Source organism: Equus quagga, chromosome 20 (genome assembly GCF_021613505.1).
Source record: "Equus quagga isolate Etosha38 chromosome 20, UCLA_HA_Equagga_1.0, whole genome shotgun sequence".
Taxonomy (NCBI): Eukaryota; Metazoa; Chordata; class Mammalia; order Perissodactyla; family Equidae; genus Equus; species Equus quagga.
Window position 1 is genome coordinate 4191713 of NC_060286.1, and position 23277 is coordinate 4214989.

The 23277-nt window shown below is 36.2% G+C and overlaps 1 protein-coding gene across 1 annotated transcript in view; it reads right to left on the minus strand.

Annotated features, from left to right (window-relative positions):
* EXOC5 (exocyst complex component 5) overlaps positions 1-23277 on the minus strand; it is a 50602-nt gene that overhangs the window by 21176 nt on the left and 6149 nt on the right. The window contains exons 2-9 of the mRNA XM_046647189.1: positions 11955-12049; positions 11176-11323; positions 8607-8801; positions 4994-5058; positions 2934-2962; positions 1674-1783; positions 351-395; positions 114-254 (exon numbers count right to left, since the gene is read on the minus strand). Of these exons, the coding sequence (XP_046503145.1) occupies positions 114-254; positions 351-395; positions 1674-1783; positions 2934-2962; positions 4994-5058; positions 8607-8801; positions 11176-11323; positions 11955-12049 (828 nt within the window). The remainder of the gene's footprint in view (positions 1-113; positions 255-350; positions 396-1673; positions 1784-2933; positions 2963-4993; positions 5059-8606; positions 8802-11175; positions 11324-11954; positions 12050-23277) is intronic.

Here is a 23277-nt window from a genome sequence, read left to right on the forward strand (position 1 = left end):
TTACTGTTCCTAAGGGCATTACATAAGCAAACCAAATTTTAAAAAACTTTTAAAACATAGTGGAAAAAATCACATATTGCCTTAAGAACTACTTAGTCATTGTTTAAAATTACCTGTAGTTTGATTTCAAATACATTTTGAATAAGTTTAGCCAGGACTGTTTCTGGATTACTGAAGATATCTCCAACTTGTTTGTTCACCCGTTGACACAGTATTGCTGCATCTTCAAAAATATCACTTCTCAAGTAAGCACCCTAAAGAGCAGAGGCATTTTACACAACATTTTAAATGGTTTTTAACACAAATTAGCATAAAATAAAATAAATCAATAAAGTGTTCTGTTATGTTACCTCCTGGCACTGCTTTATATAAACATCAACACAATGGGAATAACCCTATGAAGAAGAAAGAAATACATATCACTGTTTGGTTCAATTATGATAATACTCATAATCTCAATAAAAGAAATATTACATATAATAAAGCTATGTCTATATCCCAATGAATGGCCAACAGTAAGAGTTGTTGAACTTAAATAAAATTAACCGTAGAAAACCAATAACCTACTATCTTCTCCCAGTACATTTCTATCAAATTGATCAGCTAATTCATATCCTGGCAGGACTTGAGACTGACAGAAAAAAACTAAAGCATAACTGAGTTCTTCACAGCCATTTTGCCCCATGATCACCTAGCCACCTCCTTCAACTCTAAAATATGCACATACATTTCACACACACACACACATATACACAGATTCAAGGTCTTGAGAAAAAGTTTTATGTATATATATTTCTCTTTTCTCTCTCCCATTCAAAGCACTTGCCTTCCCTTGCAAGAATCTACACAGAGCTGCATTTAACCGGCACTCTGGAAATTTACTTCTAAAACTGAATCCATTTTAATAGAATGTGTTTAAACAAAATAATCTGTCATAAGCCCACTACAATGAGATTTTTTTCCCCTATTAACAAATCATACTTCAAAACAAGTAAGGTAAGCAACACAAAGTACACTATTGTCTTCAGTCATTCTCAAAACTCATTCAGATTCAGATATGTTATTTAAATGAAAAGTTCAACAAATGGCTTATATTTTCCTAATCTGATACAAATATAAAGAAAGACTGAAGTAAGCACTATGTTTTTTCAAGTACTTCGTTTGCAGAAATACACTGCAATACAGGGATTCTCTCCCTAATTCAAATTCCAGGAAGACACTTCCATAATACAGTATTCCTTTGTATTACCATCTGAGAGCCTCTGGATTACTAGTCATATTCCATCTACTCTCTGGTTACTATATTCTAATAGATAAGGTCAAGTCTTCTTGCTTTTGACCTATTTCATAACATATTTGACTAAAAAAAAAATAACTAACCCAAGAAGACAGACAATATGATTTTCTATGTCAAACTGTATAAATTCATCGATAAAGATATTAATATTATTGAATATAAAATACTGATTTAAATAATATTAAAACATCTAAAATTTAATATCAGTTATGGAAAGAGATGTGAAATATACATTCAAATTATTCAAAACAAGGAAAATTATCACTGTGATATAATCATACAACTATAGGGGAAAATCAGAGATTATAATATATAGAATTTATATAATCTCCACAGTCTTGAAGACTAATCTTCATTTTTAATTTTCACTATTTACCTTAAAATGAAGTAAAACTGCTGCTACTTCTCTCATTCTGGAGATTTCACCTCTTCTTTGAGCACTGGTAAACTCTTGAATCAGTTGGCATTCTAAATCATGGTATTTACCTATAAATAAAAAGACAGTCATTCAGCTACAATGAGACAGACAAAGTATCCGAGTTATCTACAAGTATATGAATTATTTACAGATATAATGATTACGGATCTAGCCTTCTTTTGAGAGAATTAAAAAAACAATATGAGATTACAGGCAGTGAGTTTAGCCCCTACAATATACTGTGGTATATAAATCTCTATTTTCAAGACAAAAAAAATCTTCCCAACTGGTAAAACAGATGAGCTCTCATAGTCTGACTGCCATTTACCATTGTTTCTTAAAAAAGTAGCTGACTGGGAAAAACCTTCTCAATGTCATTTCTGATAGCAAGAGAGAGGAAAAATCTTGAAGCTGAGAAAAGGGTGAGGAGGACTACAGAACTCTACTTGAATTCAGATGCCTTCACCATGAACAATGGTGGATTCAACATCAAATTCCACCTTTAAACAATCTGTGGTATTTGACTCACTACGTTCTTGAGGCTATTATGGTTCTGAATGAATACCTGAACTTTGGAGTAATCTATAGTGATGAAAAACATTTCCAGGAAGTCCAACTATCTATGTCATCTTTATTCTAACACTTTTGGAATAGATGGTTCTTCAAACCTTCTATGCAATGGCCCCCCAAAGCAGGACTCAGGCAACCATGGGAGCCTGCAAATACAGTGGCTTTTTCAGAAACCTAGAAGGATCTGCCTACAATCCAATCCAAAGATTGGCAAGAATCAAACTGATCATGTGAGGAATTAAATACATAGTGAAATGCTCATGTGACCTTAGCTTTTTAAAAAAAGAACCTACTTTAGAGATATATGTACAGATACAAAACAATCTCCAAGATACATTGTTAAACTAAAACCACAAAGTATAAAACTATTTGTATAGTATGCTACCAATTATTTTAAAATAAATGGGGATAGAACTAAATTCTATACATATATACACGATTTATGTTCTTCTATGCTTGTATGTCCATAGAATGCTCTGGAAGAATACTCAAGAAACTAGTAATGGTTATTTCAAGGAAGAGGAATCAAACTCAGGGATGGGGTGGGGGATGACATTATTCCCTATCTCTGCTTTTACTATTGTTTTCCTTTACGCAAGTAGTTTTATTACCTATGCAAAACTGTTAAATAAATAGAATCCCACTTACTTGCAATTTTGGATTTTACTTCTGAAAATCTGAAAGATAAAAACCAATTATGAGGTTCATTAGCTATAACAAATGTACCAAAGTAATGTAAGATGTTAATAAAAGAAGAAACTGGGTTTGGGGTTCTATGTGAACCCCGAGTACTAAAGGTCATCATAAAAAAAGAAAGAAAAAAAGACAAAGCCAGAGGGGAGCAAGTACTGACAGGAAACACGCCAGGTAACAAAACTGAATTTGGGCAATTCAGGTAGGGTAGCTAGTTCTCAGCTAGGAGACTCACATTGGACAACCAATTCCCTTATTAAGGAGGGAGGAGTTCTATATTAGACATTAACAACCCAGCCAGCCCCAATACTGAGTTACTGTCCCTACTCATATTCACTGGAATTTAAATTCACTTGATATTTGTCTATTTCCCCCTTCTGTTGGGATTTTTTCATATAAAGTTCCATTATTGCTATTTAAAAGAAAAACGATAAAATAAGTATATACAAATGAGTTATTTTAAAACTAGAAAAATAAAATAGAAGCCATAAAAAAGACCCAGCAAGGTGCCTGGCAGAGTAATCATTGAATTTTTGCAAATCCAGAAACTAAAATATCACACACTACCATACACTAGAATTTTTTCAAATTTTAACTATCAAGGGGGAATGTACATCATGGAAAACTAATGTTGAGAGACCATATGTAATCAGTTTGAAGGAAGAAGAGAGTGGCTGGCAAAAGAGATGCCAAAGACAAGATGAAGAAGGTAATAAAAATCTAGAGAGTTATACAAAATTGATCTATCAACGTCATGGTGGATAACAGAGTGCATGTAAGACCATATTGTTCTTTGTGAAAAAATTAAATCTGATTAGGATCTATATTCAATTCCAAGGCTTGGTAGAGAGGCTAAAAGAAAACTGTCAGAGAAGTTTGTAATTAAGAAGTGGGAGAAGATGAGTATACACACGTAGGGGACAATAGGATGGAAAGGGGGTGGAAGATGTAGCCAACAATTATCATGCACTTATTGTGAGCCACCCATTTTACCCATTTAAGTAAATGGTCCAACTCTGAAATGAGATAAAGTCAAAGACAGGTTTTTGTGGGTGACTTTAAAAATCATATAATACTAGGCAAGTAGGAGATTATTAATGATAATCATTACTGCTAATCCTTTATGACGATATGGAGTTGAGAGCAAAATAAGGTATATTTTAGGGGTAGGAAATTCACTCTCACTCTATGTTTGGGACCTAATGGTCAAGCTTTAAGTATAGCAATACATTTATATTCCACCTGTACATGAGGATCTTCAAGCATTACCAAAAGAATAACAGATACTTTGTCTGTTATATGGGAAGACATACTTCTTTCAGATATTTACATGGGGAACTACTCCTACCCAGATTTTATTAAAGAGTCTGACATTCCATGGACTAGGAAATGATGAAAAAATTTCCTTCTCAGTGAAGTTTCTTTTAGGATGGAACCATTAATACCTGACTTAGCAATGGCCCTAGAGCCGTGCATTTAAAGGAGGGGTTCCTAACCAGAAGTCCCTAGGGAGGAGTCTGTAGACAGGTTAAAGAGGCTAAAACTGCCTGAAATTGTAGAGATTGTGTATAAGATTTTTTTTTTAAGAAACTTTATAGCTTCATCAGCTTTTCAAAGGTATCCAAGACTCCAAAAAGCTTAAGGACTCTCATCTAGAGATAGGAAAAAGCAGCTGAATGGCCTCATGTCTAAACTTTCCCTCTCCCCTCCCACCCTGGTTATTAAAGTCCAAAAAATGAAAACTCAAAAATCTCACTTCAGTCAATTTCAAAATTCTCCTTCACCAATTTTTTTCAGAAGAAAAACAAAGGATTGAAATTATTTCAACATATATCATTAAATTTAGAGATTAAAAGACCATATATTTTCAATCAATTATTATATACTGTACCTTGTACAAAGGAGGTGCTCAATAAATTCTTGTTGAATTAATGAGCAAGATCATACAGGGGAAAATACAATTTTATTCTATAAATTACACTATATCCAAATTAGCTCTTAAGAAATAAACTTGCCTATCAAAAGGTAACTCCTGGGCGATTAGGTGCAACTTCTGAATGATGTCTGCTGCCTCCTTTATCTATTAAAAAATAAATAAAAGCAGTAATTAAAAAACCCCTTAGGCATATCAAAAAATAATTTATGTTTAAAAATAGTAATATTCCCTCCGATGTATGCACACAGACCCCCTACCCAAACAATTTTCTTTAAAAATCCACAACAAATAGAACGTTGTGAGCAACAGGAGTACATCTAGGGTATCAGCAATAAGAAGTCAATAAAACAGAAACATTCATCTTTCTGATACTGAAATCTTGAGATTTTATGCCACAACACCTTCACAATGAAACTTACAGTTCAAATTTACTCTGAAAAAATTCGAATCATTGCTTGCTGAAAGCAGAAGTGTAAGTCTGTCCTGAGTTTATGAAACCAAAAAGGATATATAAGATTTACGAAAATAATTCAGATCATACTGCTGCACATATCCCACTTTATGCTAAGTGAATAAAACAACAAAAATGCTTGTCATTTAATGAACACTAATTTATGAAACATGTTCTAAAAACAACGATAAAGTTTAATATGAAGTCTCCTGAATAAAAACTGGCACAGAAATGTGTGTACTTAGTCATGTTGTAGAACTAATGGACTTAGGCAAGAGGGTCTAAAATTCTTCAACTGCAAATATTTGACTGTGCTTACTTACACTAATGTGTAGGGGAGTTATATAAAGTTTACTTTTTAAAAAATTTCAAATAAGTACTGAGTTTTATTTTGGCACACCTTCAGGAACTGATTTTAGGATCATTCACTGTGGATAACAACAGCAGGTCCAAACAATATTGTTGTTGCCAAATGATAGCGAATATAGCATTTCTGCTCCAGTTCCCTCTCCTCTCCCAGTCAGCATGTCATTGTCAGTTTCAGTTACCGCTCACTCACTCTATCCTGCTGCACATGGGCACAGGTATCACTGCAGTAGCATTTTTCACCACGCCACTTAGTCATCCTAGCAGCGTCCATCTTTTTCTCCTCATCAATACCCCTCCAAAAAGGACCAGCCCGGTACACAGTCAGCTCTATATTTCCATCAGGATTTCGTTGGTGTTCTTCTAAGATACAGCAGTCCTCATTATGTGCTGTGTGCAGATTTCACTTAGCATAGTAAGAAGTACAGCAGTAAATAATACTTGATTTTATTGAACTCCCACAGGTAATTATTTTGTAAAAATTGCTTAAAGCACAAGTAGCTCTTAAGGTCACCCATCAGTTAAAATATACTGCTACAATAAATACGGAAGCTGTCAAAATCACAACCTAATAATTTGCTTACATCTGTTACTGACATTACGGGTGAGGTGAGAGACCACCCACGCCAACAAACAGTGTTAAAGATAATCGGAATCACCAGGCGTTACCTACATGAACAATAATAAGCTGCAATTCTAGGCAGACAAACAACTAACAGATTTGGTAAGGCAGGGATAAGAGAGAATATATCATATGGATATAAAATACGTTTTTTCCAGGGAAGAAAATTAGAAGATTCTGAAAAGTAAAGGTTAAAAAAACAAAAATGATTATGAAGCAAGAAGAAAAAGGAATAACACATGTTGATATCTTACCCCTGGAAAGGAATAAGATTTGTTGATATCTTATCTTATTCTAATTCCTTCCACAATCATACACCTCCCTAACCGTGTGGGTGATTTTCCTATTCTTTCCATTGGGAAGGTGGCTGGTACAGAGTGCAAAAATTGAGAGAGCCAGAAGTTTATCTGATAATTAGTAATCTAATGCCATATGTGAGTTGCTAAGTGTAGTTAACTGTGATGGTGCCAGGACAAAAATAATGCTTCACAATCAGCAAACAGTAACCCAAACCTTACAGGAGACATGAGAGGAAAAACAAGACAACTGGGGAAGAAAGGAATAAAGTACAAGAAAAAGGAAACACACAAGATGAAAGAAAATGGGATACAGAAGAGAGTGAAGCAAAGGAGAGAAAATAAGAGGAAATAGCTTAAACACTGTTAGTCTACCCCTACTCCTCAAAAATTACAGACAGCTGACTGACCAAGCGAATGAACTAGCAAGAATATGAAGATTATTTTCTTTCAATTAAAACCTCAAAAATTAAGAGACAATAGTAACACCAAAAACTACATAATTACTTGAGGATAATTCAAATGTTTAAAAAGTATAAAGAATACAATTTCATAATGCAAAACATTACAAACCATACAAATAAGGTTAAAAATATGTGTAATCAGTCAATTTAAAAATATTTATTTTTCTCTAGATTCTAAATGGCTGCCTTGAACTGTATTCAAATAAACAGGCCAAATCACATTAGCTAAAATACCTGCCTTTTGCTTATAAGAGAGCATAAACATAAATATAGAATCCAACAGGTATAATGCAAGGTAATCCGAGGCATAAGACTTGAATTGTATACAATTTTTCCATACGTAAAACATTTTCATATTATATATTCTTTTATAATATATTACATGTATGTTGATATTTAGGAAACAGAAAAGCACTCCATAATTGTCCTGAACAACAGTTCAGTGTTCAAGCTTTGTGTAATATATACACACTGTTATACATAAAAATCACAGGTATGAAAGCTAGATATTGCCAGTGTTTTACAAGCGTTTAAGCATGATAATGTTCTTGATGCTAATCTTATCAGTTCTACTTTATACTACAAATATAATTCCTGAAACTCATTCTTTAAAATACTGTCTTTCTTTAGAGGAATTATCTATGCATATGTAACCATTTTTTCAAAGATCTCTAAAAATTATAAATTCTATAGCTATATAGTTCCTACTCACAAAGAACGTGTTGCTTAATTCAAAATGAACTTCAACAATACTTAGCTTTTAACATTCCACTGAGATATTCCATGGAGAGTAGCCTCGGAATAATTCAGGAAGACTGTACTTAATATATTAGTGGACAATGCTACCACGTGCATCCATTAGTGTCTATTTTTTCATGTATTTTGATTTTTTTCCCCCAAGGGGAAGAAAGTAAGCTAAAACCTTCTTTCAAAAGATTATAGGGCAGCCAATACCATGTACCCTTGGACCAGGACTACATGACGTGTGCTACAAAAAGGATTAACATAAACAATTAATTCAGATTTTTCAATTCTCTTTTGTCCAAACTATGCTGTAATTCTTCAGAGGAGATCTTTATTTAAGTAATAAAAACTAGAAGCTCTGAATTCCTTGTACAGAAAGATACCGCAGCTTATCATGGATTTAGGTCAGACCACCCCCTTACCCAATGGCATGTAACTATTAAATTCTGATAATATTAAAAGTCAATTATGGAAAAGAAAAGTTTATCAACAAAATTACCTCGGCCATTTCTAAACCACACATAATTTCATAAAGAAAAATGGCAATCGAATTAAAAATTTGAATATAAACACTTGACCAGCAAGCTGCAGGCAAGTGTGCTAATTTACATATCAGAGCAATAAAAATTTTTAATAAGTCAGCTACTCAATGATTTGAAGTCTAACTCTGAAACGTAATAACTGTAGTTCGTAATTAGGTTATCATTATTAATGCTGTAATTTGCTTTTATCCTTCTGACAGTGCTTACCTTTTCAGAATTTGTAAAAACATCAGATTTCAATTCTCCATCTAGAAATTCATTAAAGTATTTCATCAATTTCTGAGCCTCCACTGCCCGTTGTCTGGGTGTGTTGACCCCCTCCAACTGGTCTCCAAGGTGACAGACCTTGGTTGCTACATAACTGATGTGCTCATCCAGTTCTTGGAAATGTTGGAAGGCAACCTAGGAAAAATGTACATAAGCATAAAATACAACCAGAGAATGTTTATGAGTTAATTCATATGAAAACGAAACCACCAATCTCATCACTACTCTCTAACTTAGGTAATTAAAGATGCCAGAGAAGTTATGTACGAGGTGATCCACAAAAACGATGCAAGCCCGTTAGCACTGCATGATCTAAAAACCTTTGAACCAAGCTGCAGACTTTTACACCTTTAACTATTAAAATAATTACATTTTATCAAGAATACATATGTTAATCAACAGAACAGCAAGGCTACTTACTAGTCATCCTATTTAACAAAGTTCCCAGTACCATTTAGTCCTAAATAATGATTCTGAAAACAAAGAACTAAGTATCAAAGGGACCAGTAATCTGAACAACTCGTTTACTACTATACTGAGTCAAAAATATGTCAGAAGTAAAAGACTCTATTTAAAAATAAATTATATAACATTTTCTTTAAATATTTAAACGGCAATACTAGTATTATAAATAAGGGAAAATGGTTTTTTCCTAGTCTTGAAAACAGAAAAGACTGTAACAATTATTCCTCTGAGGCAAAGGTACATTACTTCCTAGAATATTCTTCCCCTTTTCCCTGGGTATACTGGCTGTCCTGTGGTAGACGAAAATCACATACAATAAATGCCTTACAATTGCCATTAACAAAATTACTGATAATTCAGTATTACACTTTTGTTTTATCCTTAAATTGAGGGGGAAAAAGCTGCAAACATTTACTAAGGACTTCCTCTGTGCTAGACACTCTTCTAAACATATTACATGTATTTACTTACTTAATCCTTACAATGACCCATTTTATAGATGGAAAAACTGAGGCACACAGAGGTTAAGTTGCTTGAGATTACACAGCTAATAAGTGGCAGAGCAGACTCGCTCCAGAACTTGCTAGATTAACTTTTTTTTCTGCACACTTTTTTCTTTTGTTTAAGGAAGATTAGCCCTGAGCTAACATGTGCTGGCAATCCTCCACTTTTTGCTGAGGAAGACTGGCCCTGAGCTAACATCTGTGCCCACCTTCCTCTACTATATATGTGGGACACCTGCCACAGCACAGCTTGATAATCAGTGTGTAGGTCTGCACCCGGGATCTGAACTGGCAAACCCCAGGCTGCTGAGGCGGAACATGTGAACTTAACCGCTGTGCCACCAGGCTGGTATCCTGCAGGCTTCTTTTTTTGGTGAGGAAAATTGGGCCTGAGCTAAGATCTGTTGCCAAATTTCCTTTTTTTGTTTTCCCCCTCCCCAAAGCCCCAGGACATAGTTGTATATTCTAGTTGTAAGTCCTTCTAGTTCTTGTATGTGGGACGCCATCAGAACATGGCCTGATGAGCAGTGCACAGATCCATACCCAGGATCCGAATCCACGGACCCCAGGCCACCGAAGTGAAATACACGAATTTAACTACTATGCCACCAGGCCAGCCCCTAGATTAACTATTAATACTATTACTACCACCAAGGGAAAACTGCATTACAAGTATTTGGAATCTATCATCTTTACTAATTAAAAATACATTATCTTCTGTAAATTACTGACTTTATTAATTATTTTCTCACAGCCATATATTCTTAAGTGAAGGAATCTAAACAAATGAAATTTGAGCAGAAATTGGTTGCTAATCTCTAACACTAAAAGAACTAACAGCCCCTGGGAAGCAGCAATGCTAAGCGATGCTCCTCAAGCTACACTTACAAGGACAATCAAGTTTCAGATCAGGCCCAGGCTGTCCACTGGATTTAGAGGTTCCAGATTAAGTCTAAGGCCTAACAATGGCTAAGAAGCTTGGCCTACTTACTCCAGAGCCAATCTAGAGACTTTGTTTTACTCTGAAAGAGTTCCACATCTGCTTTTCCCACAGTTACACTAGAATTCTCATTGGGGCACACACCTCATGACTTCTGTGAAACTTCTCAGACCAGGTTTCCTCTGGGGAAAAACCTGATCCAGGCAATAGTTGGTCTAGTATTACTTCGTTTCATGATTAAATGAGAATGCAAATGACTACCTAAATATCCAAGCTAATAATGAGGCCCTAAAATAGAGGTCTGCTGAAGTGTCATTCTTGAAAGTTTGCATTGTTAGAGGAGAAGCAAGGACCACACTGTACCAGATACCAAAGCATCCTAAGAAGGGAGTACTGCAATCCCAAACCAAAGCTCAGTAGCAAGCCAGTGCCAAGAGTTCCTGATGATGATTAACATTTTTATCCCATGGGATGGGAGCAGTAGAGAGAAACTGCAATAGCTACTATCATTTGACTAGACTTTTTTCAAGAACTTAAAAATGGAAGGAAATAAAAATATTATAGCCTATACAAACTATTCATTGCTTAGCTAAATGTTTACCTGATTGCTTTTCTGGAGCTCCTGTACCTTCTTGGCAAATTCCTTGGCTTCTTTCTGACACTGTTGCTCTAGTTTCTCTACTTTCCTTTGAATCCTTTCATCCATTATCTGGAGTTCTTGAATATGATTTACAAATTCTTCTAATAACCTAATAGAGGAAAATTAGAGTATGTATCAATCCATCCAGGATCAATCATTAAGAACTGACCAATTTACTTATAATTGTAAATAAAATATCAATGAGCATTCCTTGAAGTAGGGATGATCATGTAAATTTTCTCTACAGTGTCTTATTAGGGATCATCTCTGACGTGAATGAAAATCACCCAGAATCTCCATTAACCCCCAGAATAGACAACAATTTTATAGAAACAGTCAAAAAAGTAAATGTACTATATAAAAATAATATTGTGCATTCCAAGGCACAGTGACTTTCTGTTCCCCTGATTTACAACTATACTTAAAACAACATACTCAACATGTTTTTATGTTAGCAATGTAACCAACCTTTTCTAATTTATTACTAACTGGAGAAAGAATTAAATTCTTATAGTGCAATAAAATCCCTCCCCTCATATCAGTTAAAGTCCTCCTCTAAAATAAAACAAATGTAAGAGGAAAAAAATCAATCCCAAATTTCTAATGCTTGTGTCTTTTACTGGCCAATTGTTAACTAAAATCCCTTTACATGAACACTGAGAGGAATTCCAGCAGTCACCTCTACTCCAAACACAAATTTGTACTAGATTGTGTCTTTGAAGAAAACATCTTTACTTCACCTTTTAGGGTCAAAAGCTTCAGGTCCCCCTCTAGAGCCTCCTCCTGGGGTTCTCCATACAAGACGTTCAATGTACTCATCTGCCACAAAAGGCTCCTAGTTTACAAAATAAAGCTTCTTTAAGAAAGTTTCAAAGAAAACTTAATACTACTTACAAAAATCAAACAGGTTCTACTATGTGAGAGCTTAAAATGGAATTAAACTACTAATTATTTAAATACGACTACTGTCATGTGTCGTTTAACGATGGGGATACGTTCTGAGAAAGGCATCATTAGCCCATTTCGTTATTTTGTGAACATCATAAAGTGTGAAGCGGGACAAAATCTGCCACCCCAAAATACGTCTCTTTAACACAAGGATTATTTTAGATTGATTATTTTTAAGAAAAAAAAAAGACTCAGAGAGTTGTTCTTGTTACCTCCCCCCTACCCGCCTAAAAGAATTCAGATTAAAAAAATCTGTCTCAGGAAGAGAGCTATCACCTTAGCATAACATGAACTAGGTGGTGGTCAAGGAGGAACCTAGAAAAGTCTGTTTGTTGGGTGTCCCTGTGTTCTTCTGTTTCTGTGTGGCTAGAGAAATACCTGTTTTCCAAACATTTGCTCCTTTTCACCTACCTGTGAATTGCCTTCCTTCCCTTTGAAGTCCCTGACTCTCCCTACCCCGAATATCTTTTGTCTTTAGCTGAGGATGGTATTTAAGGTGAAGGCTTCAGCCATTCTGGCAAGTTACTCCATTTTCCCAGGTTTCTCCCATGTATATATGTATTAAACTTTTGTTTGTTTTTCTGCTGTTAACCTGTCTCAAGTCAATTTAATTCTTAGACCAGCCAGAGAACCTAGGAGGGTAGAGGAAAGCTTCTTCCTCCCCTACAGTACTTTACACAAACCTAGATGGCATAGCCTACTACACACCTAGGCTATATAGTCCTAACCTTAAGGGACTACTGTCATATACGTGGTCTGTCATTGACTGAAACATCGTTATGCGGCACATGACTGTATATTATTGAAATGTACAAGACTTTTTCAACTTAAAGCATCTTCAATAAACAAATTACTTAATGAAAATTAAGATATTAAAATATTAGAACAATATTATGACCAGTTAGAACACTCCAATAGAAAAATGAGCAAAAAATGCAAACAATTTATGGAAGAAGTACAAATGGCCAAGAAACATAAAATATATGTGGCCTCACCAGTAATCAAATAAGGTCAAATTATCACTTTTTTTTAACTCAAACTGACAAGGTTTTTTTAAAATTAAAATATGCAATACAGTAGAGCCTAAATTTAAGCCTAAATTCACTCTCATTATTGTTAGAAATGTTAACAGGTACAATACTTTTGGAGGACGATAGGTAATAATTTGTAACATGAACAGTATGACAAATGTGTGCACCCTTTAACCCAGTAATTCTACTTTTAAAATTCTAAGGCAAAAGCAGATATGAACACAAAAATGTTTGCAGAATGTTCACTGAGTATTATGTATAATACTAAAAAATTGTTAATATAATTATTCAACAAAATCATTACTGAAAAATTATGGTAAACTCATAAGATGAAAAGCTATGCTCCTATTAAAATCATGTTGTAAAAAAATTTAATGAAGTGAGAAAAAATGCTCACATAAATCTGCTGACAAAAGCAGGATACAAAATTTCTAAATTTTCTTAGAGAAAAAGCATTAATTATATAAAAAAGAATGTTACAGTAGAATATCCAATCAAGAAAATAGACATTCAAATGTTCACCATCAGCTAATGCATTTTTTAGACTAATATACACTAATTTACATATTTTCCGTACTACCCTCCTTCATGCAGATAGATATCATATATTGCCTCCCACTCAGCATGTAATTTAAACTGGTAGCATTTGCTGGTAATTCCAGTTTGAATTCTTATATCTGTAAAATTTTCCATTTGCTAATCCTACTTTAAAAGTATATTTTCATTAATAAACATTCACTGAAAAATAAAATTTCCAGTGCCAAGCACTCTGTTAGGCTTTTGAATAAAAAGATGTATAAAACACAAACTGCATCCTCATAAAAACTCATAGAAACTCAGAGCCTAACAGGGAAAAAAATACAAATAAAGAATTCAATAGTATGTGACAAGTAAAATTAAAAATTTGTGCACAAACTTCAGTATTAACATTACTGAATGGTTAATTCAACAGGTAGTTGGGCAATGGAAACGGGATTTTCATTAACTCAGCAAATGCTTACTGAGCAACTACTATGCTGGGCATTGTGGCAGGAACTAAGAACACAGACGTGAATTCAACAGACAGGGTCCCCTGCAGGACCTCATAGAAATGATCTAGGCAAGGGTGCCAACATTAAATGAGTAATTATAGAAATAACTAATTACGATTGCGATAAATGTGAGGGAAAGAAAAGTCCTGGACGTTCTAAGAGTACATAACAGGAGCAGAGATGATGGGAAGATAGTGAGGGATGGAAGAAGAATGGCAGGAAGTGGGTGCTGCACAGGCAAACATTCTGAGATTTTAACACTTAAGCTGAGATCAGAAGAAAGAAGAAAAATTAGCCAAACAAAAATAGAACAAACAGTTTTCCAGACCACCAGGGAAAGAGAAGACTGAGACTAACCCATAAGAAGAACTGAGAAGCATGGACTAGATCAGACAGACCATGTACGGAAGCATCTAGAAAGAGGTAACAGTTAAGACTAACAGATGATAAACTTGTCCTTTTTAATCATTATTATCATCACATTGGCACTTGAGATAACGATTCACCAGTCTGATGTGAGAGGAGAAATGAGAGGATGAATTTCATCAGAATAAGAAAAACTATCAGAATAAGAATAGGAATACCAAAAAGAATAATAGCTCACATAAACACTTCACATGCATTATCTCATTTACTACTTTCAATAAGACCTTTACGGGAGGTCCTACTTTATCTCCACTTTATGATGAGGAAACCATGATTTAGAGAGGGTAATTACTTGCTTAAGATAACACAAGTTGTATATGGCAGAGCTGAGATTTAAATCATTCTGTTTCTACTATTGTTGTGTAAATTTAAATGGCAACTTTGGGAAACTACAAGTAGCTCCTTGTGCCTAAAGTTAGGTGGTAAAGATAAGAGGTGAAGCTAAAAAGGTGAAAATTGCCAAATGAAGGCACATGCTCATCATTTACTTTGTCTTTTAAAATTTCTACTTATATTTATAAACATTCAAATCATCTGACACATCAATAACGCAAACAAATTATTTTATCAGACAACTGACAAACTGTCACAAGCCTATCTGTACATAAAATCCATTATCAACTTTCAAACTGGTACATATTTTATAAGGAAACATCAAGCAGAAAGAAGAGAAAACAATACAAGCAGGTATTAAAATTTTTTTAAGACTTTTTACATTTTACTATAAAAGGCTCTTTCATAGTGGTCAAATAAGTGAAAAATAGCAGTCATATCAATCCAGTTTCTCTCATAAGATTTCATTATAGGAAAGCTATCTGATATGATTAAGTCATAAAAAGTAAACAAGATTGCTAGCTACTTTAAAGAAAATTCAATTTATCTATGTGCTGACATGTTTGCAAATGAAATCCTAAGGATGAATTAGATATTCCGCAAAATAATTCTTTTTGGCCCTCTATCAAATCATTTAGATAATCAAACCTCTAGTCTACCTCACTTCTGTTTAGGCAAAAGAGTTGATGTATGTCTAACAATCCTTAATTTACATATATAAATTGAAAAACATTGACTCAAGACACAGGGATTTATGTTTGGAGCTACCTAGAACTTTAGAAACTAAGCTACCCAGAAACTGTGGAAAATCTCACAAGCACATGAAATTTCCCTAAATAATGATGAGATAGTGATGACAGCTAAATTTTTTTTGTTTACTATGTGCCAGATATACGCCTAGCGCTTTACATACTTATAGCTCATTCAATACTTATGAGATGGGTTCCACTAGCATTGATTCATTTTATGCCTCTGAAATTGTGTGATACAAAAAGGTTATTTAATCCAACGTCATATAGACCTACATGATTTGAAAAGTCCAAGTCTTCACTTCTGGTAAAATCAAGAGCTTTTTCTTTAAAAGATGCTAAATTAATTTAGGAAGTAGTCAGTTCTTCCAAAAGTCCACAACAGTTCCAATAAATAACTTTATATATTAATCACAGTCCTTTTCTCTGTGAATTTTTTTTGCATACATACTTGTGTAAATACTTAATAATCTTAATTCTTATGTGTTATTCATTTATTAGTTTCAACTAATTGTAGTTTTCAATTAAACATGTTACACTGTTCCTTAATTTCAATATACCAGTTTTATTAAACGATATATGTCCAAAAACTTATAAATCAACAAATAAATATAAGAGACATGGTGAAAAAATAAGGATTTTTTCATACGAAATATTTTCAGTTTTCTCAAAATACAGTATTCCTTCATTTAACAAATATTAATTGAGAGCCCACTACATGCTACCAACTATTCTAAATACCCAGGAAACAGCAGTAAACAAGGAAGGAGAAAAATTTCTGCTCCTGTGGATCTCATGGAGGAGAGTGACAGACAAATGAGCAGATATATGATAAAGCAATTAAGAAATACGAAGAAAACGAAAGAGGATACAGAATGATGGATAGGAGTGGGATTATTTTTTGGTAGAAGAGATCATGCAAGGCCTAAGAAAATAAATTTTGAGCAAAGACGCAAATGCAGCTGAGGAATATGCCATCTGGGGAAGGAATGCTCCAAGTACAGGAACAAACTTATTATGCAAGCAATGACAAGAGGCCAGTGAGACTAGTGCAGAGTGACTGAAGGGGAAAATAGCTGCAGATGAGGTCAAGGGAGGCAGTGAGAGTCCAGAGCTTGTACCAAGATCTTGTGGGAGGTTCTATGATATATTCCCTACTATGGATTGAAGAAAAGACCACGTTCCCAGGAGGAAGGACTCTGCAATATGCTGGCAAATATATGCAGTAATGATTCTACTATTCCTTCCCCTAAAAAGAGGTACAACAATTTACTTGAGTAACTGTACACTAGGAAAAGGGGAATACTCAAACATTTTGAGCTCTGTTATAGACAGGGTCCTAGCTGACATTGATACTTGATTAACTCAAAGCATCATGGACTCAAAAGAGTGAAGACATATGGGTGCCAAGTAATAAACAGATTCCTAGCCAAGGTCCAGCTCACCATCGCTCCAATGGGTCCATTAGCCCAACTAGCGGCCACTTTCCCAGTCTGCAAATGTATTACCAGGGATAGACATATTTGATGGGTGACGCAACTCCCACATTGGGTCCTTGGTATATAGAGTAAGAGCTATTATAGTGGTGAAGTCCAAGTAGAAGTCTCCGAAATTGCCTCTCTCTACTCAAGGTAGTAAATCAAGGGGAATGAATGGCAAAAAAATTAGTGCCACTCTTAAAGCTCTAAAGCAAGGATCAGCAAATTTTTTCTTAAAGGGCCAGATAGTATTTTAGGCTTGCAGGCCACACAGTCTTTGTTACAACCATTCAGCTCTGCCTTTGTAGTATAAATGTAGCCATAGACAATACATAAACAAATGGGCATGGCTGTACATCAACAACACTTTAAAAACAGGCATCTATGCCACAGGCTGGAAGTTTGCCAATCCTCGATCTAAAGGATGCAGGGGTGCTGTTACCCATCATTTTTCTCATTTAATTCATCAGTCTGGATTTTGCAGAAACCAGACAAATCCTGGAGGATAACTACTTCAAAATCAACTAAAAAGTAGCCCCAGTTACATTTGTCATGCTAGATGTAGTATTTCCCAGCCTCACAGTATATGGCCAAAGATTTGGTGGATATATTCTTTTCTATCCCTGACAGTTCACAGTCACATAGAACTGACAATAGTACCCATTTACAGTTTTGCTTCAAAACTGTGTGAACTCTTTTATCCTCTATTATAACATGATCTGTACCATATGGATATCCTGCAGAACACCTTATTGATCCATCATACTAACTGACATCAGGCTAATTGGGCCAAATAAGCAAGAAGCGGTGAGCAAATTGGAGGGGCACTGGTAAGACACAAGTGTCCCAGAGACTGGGACATATACTACACACAAAGATTCAAGGGCACACCGAATCAGTAAAAATTTTATGGTGGTCGGGGAATGCTGGGACATCTTATCCAAGGTAAAGGACAAATTATTGTACCTTGCACCTCCCACTACAAGAAAAGACACATAACATGCGGTAGACTTTTTCAGGTTCTGGAGGCAGCATATTCCACTCCTGCTCTGGCACATATATCAGGTGACACAAAAGCAGAAAATGGCTCTGCAGAAGTGAGGGCCATACAACCTAGAAGACCTTACGGTGTTTAATAAACACTAATCAGTGTTTAGTAAAGTATCAAAGGTATCAGTGTTGGGAAACAATGTCATGTGGAGTTTTGGCAAGCCCCAGTGAGCTAATCACAACACAGATCCCTGAATTGTGAAGCAAGATCATGCCATCTGCAGCAGAGAATTATACACCTTCTGAAAAACAACTCCTCATGTACTACTGGACCCTGGTAGAGATGGCACACCTGACCACAGGACATGAGGGGACCATGTACCCAGAACTATACAACATGAGCTAGGTTCTAAAAGACTCACCAAGTCATTGTGTCAAGTGGACCCAAGAACGATCCATCAGATGGAACTGGTAAACGCAAGATCAAACATAAACAGGACCAGAAAGTAAACTGCATAAGCAGGTAGCCCAAACTCCCATGTCTTCCACCACTATTGAACTAGCACCCCTTCCCTCAACTCACAAGTATGGCCTTATGAGGGATCTCTTACCACCAGCTGATGAAGAAGGAGGAAGCCTGAGCTTGGTTCACAGAGAGTTTGCTAGGCAAGTGGGTACCAACTGAAAATGAACAGCAGCTACAATTACAGCCTCACTCAGAGGTGGCCCTGAAATTCAATGGCAGGAAAAAAATCCTCCCAATAGGTATAGCTTGAGGAAATACACCTGGTCATCCTCTTGGGTGGACAGAGAACTGACCTGACGTTAGAATATATATGGACTCACACACAATGGCAAAGGGTCTGGCTATCAGAGGAGAAAGACTGTAAGTCTGAGGACAGGGAAGTCTGTGGTAGGGGCATGTTGGATAGATACACGAGAGTGGGCATGAAGTGTGAAGATGTTTCTATCACACACTTTTGTCAGCACACACCAGAGGACATCCACCATGGAAGAACAATTAAACAACCAAGTAGACAAAACGACTGTGCCAGCTGACATCAACCAGCCTCTGCCCAGCATTAGCACAGTGGGCACATAAAGAGAGTGAATACAGTACAGAGACAACACGGCCCCAACAGCATGAGGTCCTATTTACGAAGGCTGATCTAGCTACTGTCAAAGCTGAATATCTAGCCTAACAGTGACAGAGACCAACTCTGAGCCCCTAAAACAGGCCTATCCTTCAATTAGACCAATCAGATATGTAGTGGCAAGTTGACTACAATGGGTTCTTTCCATTCTGGAAGAGTAATTAATTTTGACAGGAAGAGAAACATTCCAAGTTGGGTTTACCTCTCCTCAGTGAGAGTGTTTGTTCCCCCGGCATGGGATCCTACATATCACATCAAACCAAGAGACCCATTTTATAGCAAAGGAGGTGATCCACTGGTCATATCACGAACACCACCACCCAGAAGCTGCCAGTCTGACAGAGCACAGGAACAGCCAGCTGAAGGCAGAGCTGAAGCACCAGTTCAAAGACAACACTCTACAAAGATGGAGCACTATCTTTCAAGATGCAGTATACATTCCGAATTAAAAACCTTTATATGATGCTGTGTCCCCAAAAGGAAAAACACATGAGTCTGGGAACAGGGAGTAAAAGCACCAGTGGACTTGCTTATCGTGACTCCCAATTTATACTTGCTATTCCTGCAATTCTTGGATCTACAGGGCTAGAGGTCTTGATCTCCAAAGGAAGAACACTTTTGCCTGAGAACATAATAAGAATCCCATTAAACTATACTACAGGTGCTGCCTAGGCACTTTGGCTTATATCCAGGGAATAAAAGGCAAGAAGAGGAGTGACTATCTCTGGCAGGAGCAATTGACTCTTATCCTCAGGAGGCAGGACTGCAATTACACAATGGGTGCAGGGAACAATATGTTTGACACACAGATCACCTCACGGGGGATCTCTTCATACTCCTTTGACCAATTCTGACCATAGACAAGTGCAGCAACTCTGGCCTAAGAAGGGTATGGTAACCAGTTAAGCCACCAAGAGTAACAGAAGTACTAGCTAAAGCTGAGGGGGAGCTAGAATGGAGAGTAGTAGAGGGAAACGACAAGTATTGACTGCAAGCTGAGACCTGCTGTAACAGTAGGGGCCTTATGTAGTTCATCCCACTCACCTAATGCTTCTCCAGGATAAGAACCCCAACCAGAATGCTGGAGGAGCAACTCCCCAAATGTATATGAAGAAGTAGAGTCTAGTGGCACAGGGGTGGTCTGTGGCGGACACAGTGATGTGTCATCCAGATCTCCCTTCAAAGAAGGGACTTGCCCTACCTGCTAGCAGTGCTGTCAGCAGACTGCCTTCACCTGGCAGTATTTTCATGGATCTCCTCTGCTGCAGAAAGCCACCTCACCCAAGGTCATACCTTTCCCAATGTGGTCTGTATCCAATGACTGACTAAGATAGAGATATAAAGGCCTGACCATTTTGGTCCAAAGCAGAACAATTCTGACAAGTCATTTTAGTTCCAGAAGTCCCCATGGGGGCCAGCATTATAAAGCTCTACTACTCTATAGGCCGAACCTTTCTTCCTCACCCTGCCCTTCCCAGATATTCAACCCAAGGGTACTTTCTAATAAATATTCTGCACACTAAAGTCTGTCTCAAAGTCTGCTTCTCAGAGAACTCAACCTGTAACACTGTAGTAGTCAAGAGATGATAATGGCTCAGAAGAAAGTGGCAGTGGAGGGGGTGCTGAGAAATGGTCAGGTTCATGGCATTTTAAAGGTCAGGTTCATGACATTTGTACTCATACAAACTGCTGATGGATTGGACGTGGAGAGAAATTTTAAAAGGGAATCATGATTACACACAGAGGTTTGCAGCCTGAACAAGTGTGTAAATGGTGAGCGGTGCCATTTACTGAGACTGAGAAAAGAGAAGAGGAAGCGGGGAACGAGTTCTGCACGTGATCTGTTGTAGAAGCCTCTCACGTACACAAGTGAAAATGGAGAGCACATAGGAAAATAAGTTTGTGTTACAGGGAAGAAATTGGAGCTAGACATAATTTTAGAGTTATTGAAAACTCAGAACTGGATGAGATCACCTAGAAAGGAGAAGAGCATACCAGCATTTGGAGATGAGGGAGGAAAAGGATCCAGCAGAAGAGACAAAGCAGGAGGGGCCAGAGACAGAGGAGGAAAAATTAGAAGAGAACAGTGTCCTGCAAGCAAAGTGCAGCTTTTACCCTCAAAGGCAATCAAATTTTTACAAAGGTTTAAGATAAATCAACTACTGATCCCAATGGAATGGAAGTTCCAAAAAAGCAAAAAATAAAACAAAAACCTTTCTGCTTATAAAACCAAATCCCAATAACTTGCTTTCTAATACTTAACCTTGCTGCAAATGCAGTTACAATGAGAAAAAAGCCAAATTAACAAATTCTAAGACTTCCAAATGACCAAGTCCCCCCAAGAGGATTCTCAAAGATACCTATAAAACAAGTCCCAAAAAACTTTTAGAATTTCATGAACCTGACAAAAGTGTATCTTCACCTTCTGTTTCACTATAATAATTAAAAGCAAAAATTGCCAAAATAAAAACAAAAATCTAACAAGTATGCGCTACAAAGATCCTATCACGTTAAATCCAACTTTACATAATTGATTACTGTGTTGCTCTGTTAAACTGATTTCTTATTCTTTACAAATGCTACCAATCGTAAGAAAAACGTGGGGTTTGTGGACTTTTCTCTTAAAAGTTCAACATCAAGCCCTTGGACAGAAACATAAATCCCTAATTTAATATTGTTTCTTTGAGAAAATCGAACTTAACTTTTACATTTTCTTATACTATCTTTCCCCAAAATAGATCCAATACAATGTGTTAGAACCACTCACAAATGCAAAGAAACTAGAACATTTTCCCCTAGCCTAGGTAAAAGGCTCAGGGGATTTCAAAGAAAAGTATTTCTGTGTCCTGTTAAACCAGCTAATCCATGGGTTCAAGTACTACCTATAAGGTGTTTTCCTTAAATTTACTGAGCATACCACTGCTAAACTGATCTTTAAAACATTACTTCCTTTTAATCAGAAAGTTCTCTATGCAATTCTAAAACTACCAAGTTCACATTCTTACGTCTACCCTTTAAGGTTCTTATCTGACACAACCTACCTAAATTTCTTTGGACCCCAAAAAGAACAGCCATACTACCATCAGCCTATTGCAGTCTTCTCTTCAAACCCATGCTACTTCTGCTTCCTCACCTGTGGCTAGCAGGTAACTCATCCCACAAGGATACCCTTTCTCCTCGAACAATTCAAACACCTTTATAAATTACGCAAAGCCTGGCTCAATTCCCATTTCATTATTGAGGAGTTCCTCCCATACATGATCTCCCCTAATTTCTTCACTCTTAAACCCTCATAAGGTTTAAAAATTCAAATCCCAACACAGAACAATATGTTACTTTCATTTTGCCATTTATTGTTTCATCATAACTTCTGCAAGTTTCACTTTTCTCCACACTTAGATTGAAAGCAAGGGCAGGATCTGTCATACACTTCTTTTGCTTTCCAGCTGTGGTCAACAGAACAAGGTTGAGCACAACCATAGATGCACAATAAATCAAAACATGTGCTAGTTGGGGCCACGGCCAAATCCCCTGCAAAGGATCTTGAAAAATCAAGCCTTGATCCATATAGCCAAAACCAAAAAGACTACCATACCACACCCCAGAAATAAAGAATAGGCACTCTATGGTGCTTTAAATCCAAGATTCTAATAGAAACCAAATATGAGTCTTATGCAATTCTGGCACTGAAACTAAATGAATTTTACTACATTTGGCCTCTGCTTTTTAACCCCATTTGATTTGGTTTTCATGAGACTCTTTATGTGCTTCATGGCAGATTAATAAACAAATTATATTTATTGAGTATTGATTTTTTTGAAAAGCACCAGAAAATGTTTCATTTTGTCTCAGGCTAGCAAAATGGGATTCATTCTACCTATGGAAACATAGAAAGATAAAGCACATTAAGATGCTTAAATACA